Source organism: Acinonyx jubatus, chromosome B1, assembly GCF_027475565.1.
Source record: "Acinonyx jubatus isolate Ajub_Pintada_27869175 chromosome B1, VMU_Ajub_asm_v1.0, whole genome shotgun sequence".
In the NCBI taxonomy this organism is placed as follows: domain Eukaryota; kingdom Metazoa; phylum Chordata; class Mammalia; order Carnivora; family Felidae; genus Acinonyx; species Acinonyx jubatus.
In genome coordinates, this window is record NC_069382.1 from 159,852,190 (window position 1) to 159,869,852 (window position 17,663).

Genomic DNA, 17,663 nt, shown 5'->3' on the forward strand with positions numbered 1-17,663 from the left:
TTCTCTGGGGTCCACCCTCACGGTTCCTCCTTGCCTCAAAGAGAGATGAAGGAAACACGGTCCTTTTCCCCTTCCCCCTCCTGCCCCGGGCCCCCAGGCAGCCCTCTCTGGACTTCGCCCTGTCTCTGACTCAGGCATGGCTAACCCACACACTAATCCACACTGCCTCCGAAACAAAGTACAGAAAAGTGATAGATCAGAGGCCTCATTTAATGGGAGCTTAAATTTCAGGCGTGGTGCTGCTGGCTCGGTTCAGTGGAGATTTACAACAGCAGGTGCAGGGGAAGCTTAGATTGAGGCAGAGGGATTTTGTGTGTTGGGGGAGGGGGAAAGGAGAGGGCTCATTTGATCTGTCTGCTACTGGAAGAAAAATAAACTCCATTTGTTCTTTTATTCTTTTAAGAAACAAAAGGGATAAAAGAAATTTTAGGCCAGTAAGCTTCCCTTTTATTCTTCCCTATTTCTCAAATAGATCAGAAAATGATCCGTATTATTAACCACCTAGTCTTCCCCCAAAATATAAATTAAAAAAAAAACAACATTAATGTTCCTCCATACCTCCAGATCTCATGATAGCAAGCTCAGCAAGGCTGGAGTTCAAGAAACACAATGGAAAAGAAAAGACTTCGGTTTTTAAAAAGCTCCTCTGAATGACTATGAGAACAAGAGGCAGACAGTAATTTGAGAGGCTTTTAAATGTGCCGTGAGTTCGACTTTTGATTCCATCCTTTTCTACACATGGACAATTAGCCATAGCACGGGTTTGTGTGATTAGCAGACAAGCCGAACCCTGAGTGATTTAGCCATTGTAACTTGGGTAAGAATGCGTTTCCCAGTGACCCATCCCAGCCAGAAATGACCTCATGTTGTTCCCACACTGTCAGTTTTTTTGGCATTTCTAAAATAAAGTACAACTTTGTCTTTTAAAAACTCCCTCATGGGCAAGGAACCTTCGGTACTATTTTTAAAACCAGCGACAAGACTGGACCTGGGCCAAGATTCTGAAAGGAGCAGAAATAGTATAGCTCGGTGTGGTGTCTCCCAGCTTCCTTCTTGGCCTGTACCTCCAGGAAGCCTTCTGAGCGATCTTCTGGGTGGAGCTCTGGGCCTGGCCCCCCAACACTGAGGAAGAGGGAGGGTCACGGGTACAGGGCTGGCTTCAGGTGGTAGCACGTCAGACACACGTCTTGGGGGACAGATGGCCTCCGGCAGGTCCTGGAACAACTATCCGTGGAAGGAGCATCTGGGCTTCTATTTCCCTTTCTTTCTGAAATGTCAGATTGGACCATTGGTTCTGAAACTGCACAGTCCCCTGCTAAAATAAAACGATGGCCGTCTTTCCCCATGCAAAGAAAAATCAATGAAGCAGATCAAATTTTCCCCATCGTAAGTTTATCGAGCTATTCAAAACCACCAGAAATGTCAGCACTTTCAGAGGGGACTTCGAGTAGAAATGGCAAGTTTATAATTCAGTAGAATGGATTCAACAGGGTGAAAACGATGAGCCTGTTGGGAAATGCTTGTATTGAGACATGCTGGTTCGTGCACTTGTCTGCGATCACTCTCAGGAGCCCATGTGCTCCTTGGGAACAGGAGGGTTTGTGAACACGAGCTCTGGTGTGAGTGGCTCTGTGGGCACTTCCCGCACTTGTGGACAGGTCTCATTCCTGGAAAAGGGGCCCGGAGTCGAAATGACAGGAGAGAGATCTGATGTTCCAATAACAGGAGATTATATAACTGATCAAAACTCAATGCCTGCCCTCCCTCTCTCTCTGCACCTCCGCCACTCGCACTTTGTCTGTCTGTCTCTCTCTCTCTCTCTCAAAAATAAACATTAAAAAAACGGGGGGGTATCTGGGTGGCTCAGTTGGTTGAGCCTACGACTTCGGCTCAGGTCATGATCTTGTGATCCATGAGTTCGAGCCCCGTGTCGGGCGGGCTCTGTGCTGACAGCTCAGAGCCTGGAGCCTGCTTCGGATTCTGTGTCTCCCTCGCTCTCTGCCCCCCCCCCCCCCACTCACTCACCCTTTGTCTGTCTGTCTCTCTCTCACAAAAATAAACATTAAAAAAAAAAATCAATGCCTGCCTTTTTGAAGAAATAGCCTCAAACATGGTATTTCAGTTACTCTGAATGCTGAACTTCAGGATCTATTTGTCCAAGGTGATTTGGCTCGATTTAATAGGGGAATGTATTACCCACATATGAAATCCTATTACTTAATATGATACAGTATCACTACAGTTTTTACAAAGTCCTTGGTGCCTCCCTCTGTGACCACATAATCTGAAGATAAAGCAACTATGATAGTAGAGCTAGGGCAGTTAGAAGAGCTGCCTTGGAGAGGTTTTTCGGAGGCATCTTAGAGGAAATGTTTCAGAACAGTAGTGGCTGTTTCCTCGTTTCAGTGATGAACCAGGCTGTCCGTTTTGCAACCTCCTTGGTCCCGAAGCCGCGCACATGCTCAGCACCAAGAGCTGTTTTCCCACCGGCTGCATCCTGCTTTCCGGGCGTCACTGCCAGCTTGACCTTGCACCCTGCTATTAAAAATGCAAGATCCAAAGCATATTCCTGACCGGTTTTCTTCCTTCAGGCTTTCCCCCAACGTGTTTTCTCTCTCACACACACACACACACACACACACACACACACACACACACACGCCTCAGATCTCGGCTAGAATTCTGGGCAGTCACATCCTCTCGTGACCGTGCAAGTCCTTCCCAGTCCACGACACATCCCAAACCCGCCTGATGATAAAAGATCACAGCTGTCATCTCTTCCTTTTGTCAACTGTTTTCCAAAACCGAGTTTGCTGGAGGCTTCAAAAGCAGTGTGACTGGTTTTCGTCTTATTTTTTAAGATGGTGGCTGACACATGTAAAAGATCATATGATACGTATGTTATAAAGCACAACTGCATAATAAATACCCACGGACCCAGTGCTGGCACCTACTCCCACCCTCAGAGGTAACCACTTTCCTGACATGTGTATTTATCATTCTTTCTTTTTAGAACTGTTTCTTCTCGTACGTATGGCTGTCGAAACCATGTAGCGTTCAGTTTTGCTTGTTAAACAAACAATTTACGCGGCCAACTGAAGCTGCTCTTGTGAAGTAGCCTTTTTGGGACTCGATCCACTTCCACACGTAGGGCCGAAGTCGCTCAAAACCATCAGGGAGCTGTCTGTCTGGCATTTCCTACAGAGACAGTTTATTGGCTCCTCAAGAATCAGTGCTATTGCTTTACAGCACATTTGGTCTGATTCAACTCTTTTTTTCCTATTACATCCCTGTTTCCGCCGTTCACGTATTGGAGAAATACATAGTGGGTGCCTTCTACGAGCCAGGCGCTGGGCTAGAGATCAGCGGCAAGGCAGGGGGAGCCCCCACTCCCGCTGGAGCTCACGGCCAGCCTCCTCTCCTTCCCTCCTCTGTCACGTGAGCCATAAGTGCAGGCCGCAGGCTAGGAGAGCCCAGGCCCTTGAGCCACATACAGCGAACAAATGGGCCATGGGACCAGTGGGCTGAGAGCCCAAGGGGAGGTTTATAGAAGGACTTCAGGAAGTGGTCAGCCTCCATGGGCCCCATCCTGGGCCCTCTGTGGCCTCACCTGGATATTCCTGGCTCTGGATTTCTTTGATAGGCTCACACACTCTCCCAAGCATATTTATGTCATTAGCACCACACCTGCACAGGAGGCCCCGCCGCGGGGTATAGACCAAGGGCTCTACAGTGAAAGAGGAAATCAGCCCTGTCAGCGCTAGAGTCTGACAGATGACAAAGATACAATTGCCTGGGTACAAAAAGATACAATGGAACCTCGCGAATATATATACTTTGTAATTTTTATATGATACAATGTAGAATATAAATATAAAGAATCCAAAGGACGTATGTATAATTCATGTATTCTCACCCAGCTTCCACACGGGCCACCCACCAGAATAACTGACATCCTGCAATCCCTCTATAAAATAACACGGCTAATGCCAAAACCCTGACCCCCCCTCAGCCCTGGGGCCCATCTCCACATGCCGGCGGCATATCTGTTCTTCCTACTTGCCCTGTGTGATTCCCCAGAGTCCGAAGCCTGCGCTGGCCACTTGTACTCACTATCGAGTCGCAAGCTTGAATTAAATGTTCCTGTATACTGATGAAATACGAATTCAGAAAGAAAATCATGTCAGTGAAAACCGAATTGAATGCTTTTGAAAGACCTCAGTCAAGATGAGTCACTTAAAAAATGCTTTTGAATTAGGTGTGAACAAATTGAGTGTAAAAGACTGAAGGGAAAAAAGGTAAAATGTAGAAGAATTCTGCTCTCCGATTGTGCAATGGGTGTCTTTAACTTCTTATTCCCCTTGAAATGGACTAAAAATGGAAATTGTGCATGGTACGTACTGGTTTTTTTTTTCTTTTTAAGACAGAACTCTGTTCAGCAGACAGTACTCAAGGTAAACACCTGAGCTTTCCCTCAAACATTAGTGAATAAATGGACATTTATGTTTTAATTCTAAATAAAATTTTATGCATATGTGAATATACAACATACAATGTAAACTATGTGTGTGTGAGAGAAATTGATTTTTTATGATCCCCTTCTTTGAATGACTCTCAATCACCTTCAGTCCCAAACACATTTGAAAAAGAGGACTTCTATTATAGTTTTGCCTATGCACTTACCAGGACTGCCCTACTCAAGGGTGGATTTGTGGTCAGCCAACCTCCCTAAAAGATTTCTGATGTGATGGCACTTGCTGAGGATGATTTGGCTTTTTATTTTGTTTGGTTTTGTTTTCACTTGCCAAACATTTATTGAGAGCCATGAGAAAAGACCCTATTTTAGAAACAATGATTTGAAGAGAGAGAGAAAAGGCAATGTCAGACTGCTGGATGGATGAGGCAGGTCATGACCTCCCAAAGCTCTGCCCTTTCTGACCAGTCACACTCCCAGTCGACCTTTTTTCTAACCACCCCGGGAGCCAATGGAGCCAGGACCCCTGCTCCAGGGCTTTGCTGGGCGGCAGGAGGGCAGGGATGTGACCTGGAAGGTGGCCGGATGTTCCCAAACTGCAGGCAAGCAGAAGGATGAAAAGGCTAGCCTTGAGTAACTTGGGTCCAGATGAGAAAAGGGCCTCTTGACTAGGCTCAAATTAAATTTTTTGACCCTAGTTCTTCCCAATCAGTCGTGAGGAGCCTTTCGAACTGTGAATAGTATCACTTAAAAGGGAAACATTTCAAATCCTATTCTAGCATGCCCCCCCCATGTATCCAGCCATGCAAGTGACGTGCTTCTGCTTGAGTGTACGCATGCTCACATGTGTACGTGTGTGTGTGTGTGTCCTCTCATGTGTGTGCTTTGGAAGGCCTCCGATGAGGGCTGCTTCAGCACCAGTCCAGACAAAGGCCTTGGACACAGCGGCCTCCTGGGACGAGATGCTTGATTTTGCTCAGCACCTAAGGAATAAAGCCAACCTTACGGAAAATAGGTTCTTTAGAAAAGGTTCCCTGAGCACCAGAATGATTCAAGCCTGCTCCCTGAGAGAACACACAGAAGAGAAGTAGGCAGACTGGAGTAGGAGTACAACTTCATTTCAGCCGTCCCGGGAGGATCATGTGCTATTCAGCCATCTCTCCATTTCCACTTTGTTGTTGCTGGAAACGTGGGTCCCTGCAGGGTACAGAGCCATGGAAACCACTCTTGCACTCTGCTCAAGTGCAGGGACTTCAGTAAGTGGAGACGGGGAGAAGGGAGCAGAGAGAGAGGTAGCATGGACACAGGAGCCCTATTTTGTTGCTCCAAGGAGTAACTGGACCCCTGCCCAAGAGATCCCCAAGCCCTCCAGAGAAAGAAATTGCAGGGGCATGAGTCATCCCCCATTTTAGAAGAACACAGGCGTTCCAACCCTGGGGGGGGGTTAGGGGCCTCCCTTATCAAGACTGGGCAACTGGAGTACACAGATCGTGCTTGGTTAAAGGCTGGGATCAGCTTCTGGCTTATTATCTATTTAACTAAGTGGATTAAATGAGAATTGACTGGAATTGTACACTTCGAGTTCCCTTACAAAACACCGTTATCTCATAAGCTGGCTTAATGGAACAGGCTGTCAGGAGCTTATTAGAAGTAACTGAATACAGCGCCTCACAGAGCAACGATCCAAAGGAGGGTATACAGAAGGCTGGGAGACCTCACACCTTGTGTGGCTACAAAAGACAGGCCTGAGTTGTGACTGCAAACCACACTGTTTAGCATCCATCCCGGGGGACAGGCCCAGGTCTTCCCAAGAAGTAAGGCATTTGCCACTCACCTCACTCGGTTTAAAAGCATTTCTTCCAGGGGTGCCTGGGTGGCTCCGGTGGTTAAGCATCTGACTTCAGCTCAGGTCATGATCTTGCAGTTCATGGGTTTGAGCCCCATGTTGGGCTCTGTGCTGCCAGCTCAGAGCCTAGAGCCTGCTTCCGATTCTGTGTCTCCCCCTCTCTTTCTTCCCCTCCCCACCTTGTACTCTGTCTCTCTCTCAAAAAAAAAAAAAAAAATTAAAAGCATTTCCTCCACGTTATGGCTGAATTAAGTCTTTCATTGACCTTTTATATGTGTGGCCTCAGCACCTATGAAAAATAGCAGAATGGAGTGGCTAACAGGATCATCTTTGGAGTTAGACTGCAAGACTTTGAGCCTCAGCTTTGCCACTTACTAGCTGAGTGACGCTGTGTTCCTTAACTTTTCTCTGGCTCAGTTTCCCCAGCTGCAAAGTGGGTTTCTGCGGAGATGCAACAAGCTGATATGTATACACTTCTTAGCATAGCGCCTGGAATAAGTGATCTAAGTGACCATTCAGTGATTGTAACCGTTACTCTTGTCACAGAAAAAACTTCATCGCATTTCATAGCTTTTGTGCCCACATCTCCTTCCGCTGTTAATTGCAGCGTGAATTTGGAAGGAGCCACGTTCATGGAGGAGATTCTGGATGGGAGGCATTGGGTGTGGAGGAGCTCAGGTCTGTGATCAGCAGGACATTTTGAACCCTGACTTTGCCAGGGATGGCAATGTGACCTTACACAAGTCATTTATCTTCTCTGATCCACATTTCTAAAGTGTGTGTGTGTGTGTGTGTGTGTGTGTGTGTGTGTGTGTGTATAACTTTCACTGCAGACTTTGGGTAAATGAATGTAACTCCTGCTTTGGGTGAATGCTGATGTAATTATGAATGATGCTCAGAGACTGGCGTGCTCTCCCAGAAACATGCACATTGTAGAATACTTGCTTTGAGGGTTGACAGATATGTTGGAAAGAGTTGATGATTTGGATGGAGGTCGCTCTTGTGCAGTTCTTTGTGCACAATGTGCACAATGGAAACAATGGACTCTTTTTGAGGAAAGTTTTACTTTATTTGTGAATTTAGGACTTTTTATTTTCCACCCAGCATTTGATAGCCTTATTTTCCTGTTGTGTTCATTTGAGTTTAATTTACCAGTAATCTGTAAACACTTCTGTCAAACAACCTGCTCTACAGTTGACCTCTTTGCAATTATACGGCCTTTGCTTCATTATCTCCAAAGCATAATGTACAATTGCCATGAATAATCTATAAGTTTCAGGAATCTATAGTCCAGTAGATGATTCTCTTTCATTCAATCTAGTGGATGAACATCAGATTACTCACTTTCCAAAAAAAAATTGAAATAAACCATATGAAAAATTGGACGAATCTTTCTGTTTGACAGAAAATGAATTACTTTAAATGAAAAATTTAGCCTGTTTGGGGTGCCTGGGTGGCTCAGTCGGTTAAGCGGTTGACTTCAGCTCAGGTCATGATCTCGTAGTCTGTGAGTTCAAGTCCCACATCGGGCTCTGTGCTGACAGCTCAGAGCCTGGAGCCTGCTTCCATTCTGTGTCTCCCTCTCTCTCTCTGCCACTCCCCCGCTCATGCTCTGTCTCTCTCTCTGTCACAAATAAGTAAACATTAAAAAAAAATGTATCCTGTTAGCTGAATTGTGCACCTTGTGTCTTCTTATTTTCATGCCTTTTTTTGTTTGAAAGACTAGTAGGGAATATTCAACACTCAGATATAATTGATATAATTTCCCATATTTTAAATGGCTTAGAGTGAGAGTTTAAGGAAAGAAGTTACATGATTGAGTGAAAAGCCATAACCTTCCAGGGCTTCTTCTGGTTAGTTATTGACTAAAGCACAAGCTGGCATAGCTCAGGTAGGGTTGCAATGCCAAGGGTAAGCATAGTGTGATATCAATCCCTATACCTGTGGATCTCAACTCTTTTTGGTTATGAGTCCCTGTAAGAATCAGGAGGAAGTTATGAACATGCTCCTCAGAAAACAACACATTCTGTCCTTTCCACAAAGGTTGGCATAGAATTCTGGGGAATTCACATGAGCTCCTGACTTCCCTCCATCCACTCCACTATCACCACAGTTCACGGAACATGGGGAGGCTTCCCTTCACTGCTCTTGACCATAATGATTTTTTTTTTAATGGCATGAATTGGACATTTCTGGAAACGAGTTTAAAACTAGTCAGAGAATTTTTATGATACAATAAGAAATATACATATTGGCCTTTGTCCCCAGTTCCTGGCACACAGCTATTAGAACCCTTGGAATCTCCAGAGTGATAAGAGTGTCCAGTATGCTAGGGGGATGACTGGTGGTAAGGGCCCCCCCCCTCAGCTGCAGGATGGAGGGCTGGTTGCCAGAAAGACAAAGGCAAGGCATCTCCTCATTTCACACCCACTAGGACTGATCCAGATGATAACCACAAGCAGCGTTGAGGATGTGGAAAAATCACAATCCTCTCACACTGCTGGTAGGAATGTCAAATGGTGCGGCCACTTTGGACAACAGCCTGGCAGTTCCTCAATAGGGTAAACATAGAGCTTCCAATTCTACAATTTCATTCCTAGGTATATACCCAAGAGGAACGAAAATGTGTATCTCCACAAAAATTTGTATATGTAAAACTAGCAGCATTATTCATAATAGCCAAAATGTGAAAATAACCTAAATGCCCATCAATTGGTGAATGCATATGTGAAATGTGGTATATCCATACAGTGAATATTAGTCAGCAATAAAAAGAAAGGAAGCACTGATGCATATATACTACAACTCGGGTGAACCTTGGAAACCCTATGCTAAGTAAAAGAAGCATGACACAAAAGATCATATATTCTCTGGGTCCATTTATATGAAATGTCCAGAAATGGCAAATCCATAAAGACAGAAAGAAAGCAGATTAATGGTGCCAGGGACTTGGGGTAGAGTGAGAAAGTCAACAAGTATGGGGTTTCTTACTGAGGTGACAGGAATATTCTAAAATGGATCATGGTGATGATGGTCGTACAACGATGTGAATATACTAACAGCTATTGGATTGTATGCTTTAAATGGGTTCAGTGTATGGTATATGAATTATACCTCAATAAAGCTGCTCCCAAAACAGAATACAGGCTCTGGATCCAGGCTGTCTGTGTTTAACCCCCGTGGAAGTTCTGGTGTCCTGAGACAAGGATTCGGGTGCAGGTACTATATTCGGAAAGATGTTTCAGGAAGCATAGTCAGGAAGTAGGGAAGTGAGCCAGGGAAGAAAGGAAAGCCAGTGAAGGGGCATTAATGAGTGAGTTATTCTTGTGGGCAGCTGGAGCTCCATCCTCCCGGGACTGAGCAAAGGCTTTGGAGACCACACTTCGGAATTGTCCCCCACCAGGGGTTGAGGAAGCGGGGCTGTGCCCACAAGTGCTAACTTCCTAGCACACAAAGGCCAAGCATGCTTCTATAACCAGAGAAAGCCCTCAGACAGGAAGAGAGACAGACAGAGAGAAACAAAGAGACAGAGACCGAGAGCCATGCAGGTACTTGAGGTAGGAAGCAGTCAGAGTTTGTTCCGCAGACCGACAGGTGACATCCAGGGTGACTGAGTGGGTATGGACAGGGCGTTGGCAAGGTCTGTTCACGGGGGTATTACTTAACCTCTCTGTACCTTGGTTCCTTCATCCTTAAGATGGGAAACAAATAGCTCCAATCTCATAAGAGTACTGCAAGGATCAATGAATTCATGTATCTGAGTATTGAAGACAGCCGGAAATACTCACCTTGAACCTTTCTTTTTTAAACTTCTGACTTATCTGTGATCATTTCACTTCTGAATTGGCTTCTAACAAGATAGAGGATAAATCCAGCTATTATAAGTGTCAAAGAAAAATAGAAGCCTTGCCGAGAATAGCCTTCTTATTAGGCTGTCTTTGTGTGTTATCAGCTTTGAATGGCTGCCTTTTGAAATACACCATATGCTTTGTTAGCACATTAGGCAGATGCCCAGCCCAGCAAGTTCTGTTACTGGAGCAGCTCTGTAATCTCTCATTCTTGCTATTCTATTTTATGGAAACTGTTGGTGGGATTCAAGCAAGAGAGGTTCATCATAGCCCTCTCTGGTACTTTTCTTTGTGTCTCCCCATTTTTTCCCAAAGCTATGTTCTGAGGATAGTAGACCCCAGGGAGCTCTCTTTCTGTGAAACTTATACAGAGAGGGACTGAAGCCAGTGGCTGCCATCCCAGGCAATTCTGAGTTCTACTTCTATCAAAGGCATTTATACTCAGTATGTTTCATTGCTCATGGATGATTGAAACAGCCCAGTTGGGGAACAGCCAGGGAAAAATAGGGTTAAAAAAAAAAAACCCAACTGTGTTACATCGAGCTCAAGCTGTCATGATTAAAATTTAATTTAAAGATTTGTTCACCCAAGAAAATATCTCTCGATTGTTTCAGGCTGTGACTCTTCAATTAAGCTGACTTTTCACAAATCCAAAATTGCCGTGGACGAGCTCTTTACTTCGCTTCGGGATATTGCTGGAGCTCGGAATCTCATGAAACAGTTTAAGTCTGTGTATGTTCCTGGAAATCATACCCACCAGGCAAGTACATATGTTTTAAAGTAACTGTCTAATCTGTGTTGTATTTTTAGGATTCAGAGACCACAAAAAAAAAAAAAAAAAAAAAGTTTCCATTTAGCCTCTCTAAAATGAGGGATTTGTTCTAGATGAACTCCAAGCCCCCTTCTAGTTGAGAGTTCTGGGTTCCCCTGAATCTGAAAGCTTCTTGATTCGTTTGTACCACAGGCTTGATGCAGGGAGACGAGCACTGGACTGGGGGGGTCAGTCCCTGCTCTATAACTGTCACATACCTATTTTATAACCTTAGGCAAGTCCCTTCCCTTCACTGGGCCCCAGTTACTATAGGTGCAGGTAAGGGGCTGGCCTTATATGATTCCCAAGCTTCTAGATCTAAGCAGTCCCTAAACATTCTGAACAATTAGAATAATAAAATTACCTAATAATATCATAGCAAGGAAAAAAGAAGTTGGTGACCGCAAAACCTTTGTCATTTAAAATCCCCTCACCACTTCCTAAGGACGGTAGGGGAACTCTAGAAGGATGTTTTGACTGGTGACCAGGAAGGTAGTATCAGAACCCAAGATTAAAAGCTCAGTGAGGGAGGGGCCCCAGAAAGAGCCAGGAAGGTTAAGGAGCGAAGAAAGGCTGGAGTCGTTGAGGCTGGGTAGTGTCCGTTGGACAAGGATGGAGACAGAACTAAGGTTCCTCATGGTCAAAGATGAGCCTTCCAGGAAGAACACATGTTCCTGACGGAAAAGATGATTCGTGGGGTGTGTGCAAGCATCTCCTCCTACGTATCCCTGTGAAATCTCAGGAAAAGCCGCTCCATTTGCCAAGGCTCTTTGGAGAGTTGAATGTGCTGTCAGTGAGGGTCAAGTTCAGCATCCAGATGCTGATGCTTTAAGGTGGACATGTAGACAAGAGCTAAGGTTATCTGCCATAGCCTAGCAAAATCCGGACTCTTCCTGCCATGTATCCTTACAGTAGCTGATACTTGAAGAGTGCTCTCACATTTGGTTTGTCCTTTGATCCTTGCAGCAACTAAGCTAGGGAAGTGTTATTATCCTGAGATCTAGGAAGGCCATGTGACTTGCCACAGGCACACAGGTGACCAGGGCCGGATGCCAAGTTTTGGCTGCCAACACAAAACCTCCTCCCTTCTATACCGTGGATCTCCCAGAGACTCTGGAAATACTGATTGATGGTGCTGACAGGCATCTGAAATCACCCACCAACATATGAAAGACCTTAGAAACTGGCACTCAACTTAGTAACATAAATTCCCATCTTTGGTTCAATGATCTGAGAACACCACTACCATGAAATACAGATAAAATCACTCACAGAATTAATCGTATACAGTTTGGTTGTTAAAAAAAATCACCAATCTTGGGGCGCCTGGGTGGCTCAGTCGGTTAAGTGTCTGACTTGGGCTCAGGTCATGATCTTGAGGTTCACAGGTTCGAGCCCCACATTGGGCTCTGTGCTGACAGCTCAGAGCCTGGAACCTGCTTCATGGATTCTGTCTCCCTCTCTCTCTGCTCTTCACCTGCTCATTGTCTCTCTCTCTCAAAAATAAATAAAAAACATTTTAAAAAATCATCAATCTTAAATACAGCAATATGGACTAGTTCTAGAAGACACAGAACTGGTGATACATGATGAGATTTAGACCAAAGAATTCCAAGAAGCAAGTTGCTGCTGCATTTGGCAAAGTGCAAATAAAACACTAAATTAATAAGTTCTTTTCAATTTTATGATCAGCACTGTGACTAATTTAGCCAAATTCACATAAATGTGTATTAGCTATAAATCTTGGGCATGATAAGGACAACGACAAATTTTCTAGACGTTATGGCCCTGCTGCCAATGCTGCTGTCATTTCTCCAGACCTCAGAACCCTGTCCTGCAACCATGGCCTTCACAAAAAGAAATTTCCCTTTGTTGTATAGACTCCCTTACGGTGAGTCAATAACGTCAACCCATTCACTGAAAATCCTAAATGTCAGTGAGTGGGATGTGGGGGGCAAGGTGGGGAGTGTGTGTGTATCTTCAGGGGATTTAGTAAATAATGATACAGACACAGGCTGTGAAATACTGTGAAACAGTTGAAATGAATGGGGCAACTCTAATGTGCTTATTAGCGGGACTGTGAGTAAACCCTCGTCTCAGGCTCTACTTCTTGGAGAACTCAAACTAAAACAGGTTTCTGATCTATTAGATGGGGGGAAAATCACATGTAATGTAGATCATTCTGTGAAGCTTTTTTCTATCTTTGTTTGAAAGCAAAACAAAATAAAATAAAAAGTATATGGGTGTGTATATTTCATAAATTTTTAAAACTAAGAAAAAATTTATGATGGTTATCTTGTAGGGGTTGAGAAGGGTTGGATGGATAAGGAAGAACTCTTTGACTTCTTGCTTTATATTTATGGGGATAGAGAAAGAGTTTTTGATGGGGTTATGGGTCAGTTTTACTTGTTTGGGTTTTTTTTTTTTTAATATTTTTTGAATTTAAAGTTCTCAGTCATAGAGGAAAGCCCAGTAAGGACAGGGATTTTGATCTGGTTTGTTCACTGCCATATCCTCAGTGTCTAGAAGACACTTAGCTATAGTGAAAGCTTAATAAATATTTGTTGAGGGCATCTTGAATGCAATACCTATATCTTTATCATATAGCAGAGGATTTGTTGGCATACAGGGTATGTATAATGAGAAAAAGACAAATGTCCAAACTAGACTCAGAGTCCAGCTGTGTCTAGTTTTGAAGATGGGCCTTGACTAGGCAACTTTCTATCCATCTCTTCTCCCAACTTGGTCCTCAGCCCTAGATAGAAAGTGTGCTTTCTATCTAGCTCTATGCTGTTTGTATACAGAGTCTAGCTGAGATGCTTTGGGCTCCCTGGGACACCCAAGAAAACACTAGACCTGGTCTACCTCCAGATTCCTTTTCTAGCTCTAAGCAGTGCTGCACATCTGGGCTCTCTTCCCTGGATCCCAGGCCCCCTCCCAGAAGCCCTCTCTCCTGCTCCAGGGCACAAGCTGGCTCTCAGAGCTACTCTGGTACCCTTGCTAGCACTGGAGGCACCTCTTAGTTCACCTTCATCCTTTAGTCTTTTAGGAAGATGCATCAGCCACAGCCCCGAGAACACCACTCTCGTCATTTTAAGGGAATGTGATTTCATACAAGAAATGAAGTACATATAAAATCTCTGGAAAAGCTGGGAGGAGTGGGAGCTAGAATGTATCTCCAGAAATGAGCCCAGAAGATCACCACACACCTGGCCCTCCCAGGGAACCAGGACCTCAGCTACAGCCAGGAGAGTGGGCATAACTGGGGATCATGAGGCTGCCATTGAAGCTGTTGAATTGCAGAACATACTACGAAAGCTGGAGACAGCATCCATGTTTGTTCACCATGGTATCTGCAGAGCTCAGCTCAATACTTGGCACCTAGTGGGTGGGTGGATGGATGGATGGATGGATGAATGGATGGACAGACAGAAGGCTTCCGGACTGTGGGACAGATGGTTCCATCCACAATGGTATTTCTTATACTCTTAATGCTTAGTGAGATGGATGTTAGCAAGGAGGTTAACAGCAGCATTTGGGTTGATAGCCCAGCATAGCAGCATTGGGTTCATAGGTCCATAGTCCTATTGACTGTGTGGTTTTATTTTTTTTATTATTTTTTATTTTTTATTTTTTTAATGTTTATATTTAAGAGAGAGAAAGGGCGGGGGCGGGGGAAGGAACAGAGAGAGAAAGGGACAGAATCTGAGGCAGACTCCAGGCTCTGAGCTGTCAGCAGAGAGCCCGACACAGGCGTGACCCCATGAGCTGTGAGACCATGACCTGAGCCACAGTCGGACACCCAACCGACTGAGTCACCCAGGCACCCTCAACTGTGTGATTTTAGGCAGGTTACTTCACCTCTCTGTGCCTAATTCCTCCTCTGTACAAAGAAGCTAATAATAGTACCTCCCTCATAAAGATGCTCCAATGATTAGGTGAGTTGGTACCTGTGAAGCTCTTAGGGCAGGAGCTGACACAAACAGCCCTATGTAAGCATTTGCTGTAACAGTTGTAGGGAAGGACAAAATAGGCCTTTTCTTAGTCCTCTTTCGTAGCATTTCGCCTTTCCCTTTGCTAGGAAAAGGGCCACATAGAAGGGGAGTCGTTCTCAAGCTGACTGCACCATTAGCTTCTGTGTCTGGTAAGAGTTTGTTGCTGACTCCCATTTGTCGGAGGAGTTTGTGTTCATAGACTGTGTTGAGTGGAAACCGAAGCCCCCAGTTTTGCTTGTGAAGCAAGTCTTCTGCTCTCGTTTCTTACTGCAAACGGTCCAGTTCGGGGGGAGGTTTCACCTCCTCCCTGAATGCCACAGTGTTTGACGTGCTGCTTTTCCTCAGCTGCAGCATCAGGAGGCTATTAGGCCGATGTCTCAGGGTGAAGAGTGTCTGCGCCCTTTCAGACAAAATACTGTATGACTCTCACATGACTTGCTTTGGCAGAAGTCTCAAAGTGCTGTGCTGGGCTGCGCTGGAGAAAACTTTCCACAGATGTGTACTGTCTCCTGTGCCTCTGGCACACTGAGCAAGAGCATTGAGAACCAGCAGTGCCCAAGGAGGCTTGATTCATCTGGTGCCTGGTGAAATACGGCTCTCTGAACAGTCCGTAGGACCAGTCTCTTTGTCAACAATCCCCAGCCCCGGCAGCCCGAGTTCTTTCCAAGTGCTAAGCTCTCTTCTTCCTCCTGATTCTATCTACCAAACTCCAGACCTGCTAGCGTCCTTTTTGAAAGAATCAACACAAGATGGGACCACGCTGGGGACCAGGAAACTTGTCTCTGTCCTGTAGTCTACTTCTAACTGCCTGGGTGAACTCAAGCAGATTAGTTAATAGCTTTGCGCTTAGGTTGTTTTTGTATTGAAGTTAAAGGGACTACACTCAAAATTTTACAAAGTAATCTGCTTTTGGGTTTGAAGGAAGGAAGGATGGATGGATGGATGGATGAACAGATAGGCAAATGAACCACTTTTCAATCTTCAGAGCAACCCATTTCCTTTTAAGAAGATGAAAGGAGGAAAAAAAAATCAGTCATAGTGTAGCAAAATATAAAAATAAATAAGCCATGGAACAGACAAAGCCATCAGCAGTTTTGAACAGATGTTTTTCTGTACAGTCATGGATTGAAACAAAATGAACAGTCTCTCTACAAGTCTAGTTTTCCTCAGAAGTTGGCTGTTTCGAATCAAGTCTGCATAAAAGGGAGAGGCATCTTCAGTAACAGGACTGAGAGGGTCCGTGGCTGCACCGACACCAATCAACAAAGCCAAGGGCAGCAGTGCTGATTGATGGGGATGTGGTTGTGGCAACAGCTTAGGTTTTCTTGGATTCTGATTATCTTGGACCATCTTTAAGGTGCACCAAATTCAAGAAGATGTTGGAGTTGGACCGTTTTCTCAAAATGGTCTCTGACTTACGTATAATGTCTGCGACTGCTGCTGTACTCAATATGTTCGTTCAAGAACTCCAATCAGGTCAATAAAAGAGTCTTCTAGACCTTCTCATACATTAAATCTACCATAAAAGAGTAACCAGAGACATAGACACAAATATTTTATTTTTCATATTTTGATTAAATACAATATTTTTAAGAGTCCAGTTTGTTCTGGAAGACATACTGGCTATTTAAAGAGAGGGTTTCTGGTATAAGACCAATTTTTTTGAAACTTCCAACTTTTTCATGTATAATACCAATCAGAGATCCCATTAGGCTCTACCAACTCTGCCAAACCTTCAGGCTATCTCCATGAGCCTGTCATAAAGGGCCGTGTTGTGATGTACGTGGCCCTAGTCACTTTTACCTTTATGGACCCGTTCCTCTATAAAAATAAAAAATATTAAAATTTGTATTGTATGGGGGTGCCTGGGTGGCTCAGTCGGTTAAGCATCCTCCTCTTGGTTTCAGATCAGGTCACAATCTCCTGGTTTGTGAGATTGAGCCCCATGTCGGGCTGCACACTGACAGCATGGAGCCTGGTTGGGATTCTCTCTTTCCCTGTCTCTCTGCCCCTCCCCTGTTCACACTCTCTCTCCCAAGATAAATAAATAAACTAAAAAAAAAAAAAAAATTTAATTGTATTGTACAATTGAATTGGTATAGAGACAATATTATATATCAAAACATCTTTGACCTGAAAGTTCATTTTTTTTTCCTTCTGATTTTAAACTAATACATTTTCATGGGTCCCTGCAAGTCTGGTGGGCTCTAGGCATTGTGTCTTCTGTGCCTAATGGATTATCTGGCCATGTGGTCAAGGCCCCCACTTGGCACCAGTCTGCCTAGGACAGGGACACAGCTGGCCCTCAGGGAGCACTAGGCGATTTTCTTCTCTGGAGTAGTCCTTGTGACCATTCAGGAAGCTGTCCTTGCAGTTCCCTGGGAGCTACTCAGTTTGGTCCCAAGGTAACAGCTCAGAAGTAAGGGAACTAGACTCATGGGGGGAGGGGGGGGGCGGGCAGAAGTCCCCTGGCTCGAAAACTTCACATCCTATAGGTGCCAGTTTCTCTGGAACAATTCCACAGGCAGCCTCCAGTGTTCCTCCAAGGGACATGCCCAGTTATACAAGAATCATCGTACTCAGACAAGCCCAAAGCTCTGGCTTTCTATCCAACATTTAGAGCTTTCTCCAGTCTAATGCAATTCACTAAGCAGGGGTCAATTTTATCATAAGCCATCTTGCCTGGCTA

The 17,663-nt window shown here is 44.6% G+C and overlaps 1 protein-coding gene across 2 annotated transcripts in view; it reads left to right on the plus strand.

The window, feature by feature from the left end:
• The window catches only part of SCFD2 (sec1 family domain containing 2), a 399,088-nt gene that overhangs the window by 352,476 nt on the left and 28,949 nt on the right, over window positions 1–17,663 (plus strand). For both annotated transcript variants that reach the window (XM_027056729.2, XM_015082196.3), the window contains exon 6: window positions 10,783–10,928. In XM_027056729.2, coding sequence (XP_026912530.1) covers window positions 10,783–10,928 — 146 coding nt within the window. The remainder of the gene's footprint in view (window positions 1–10,782; window positions 10,929–17,663) is intronic.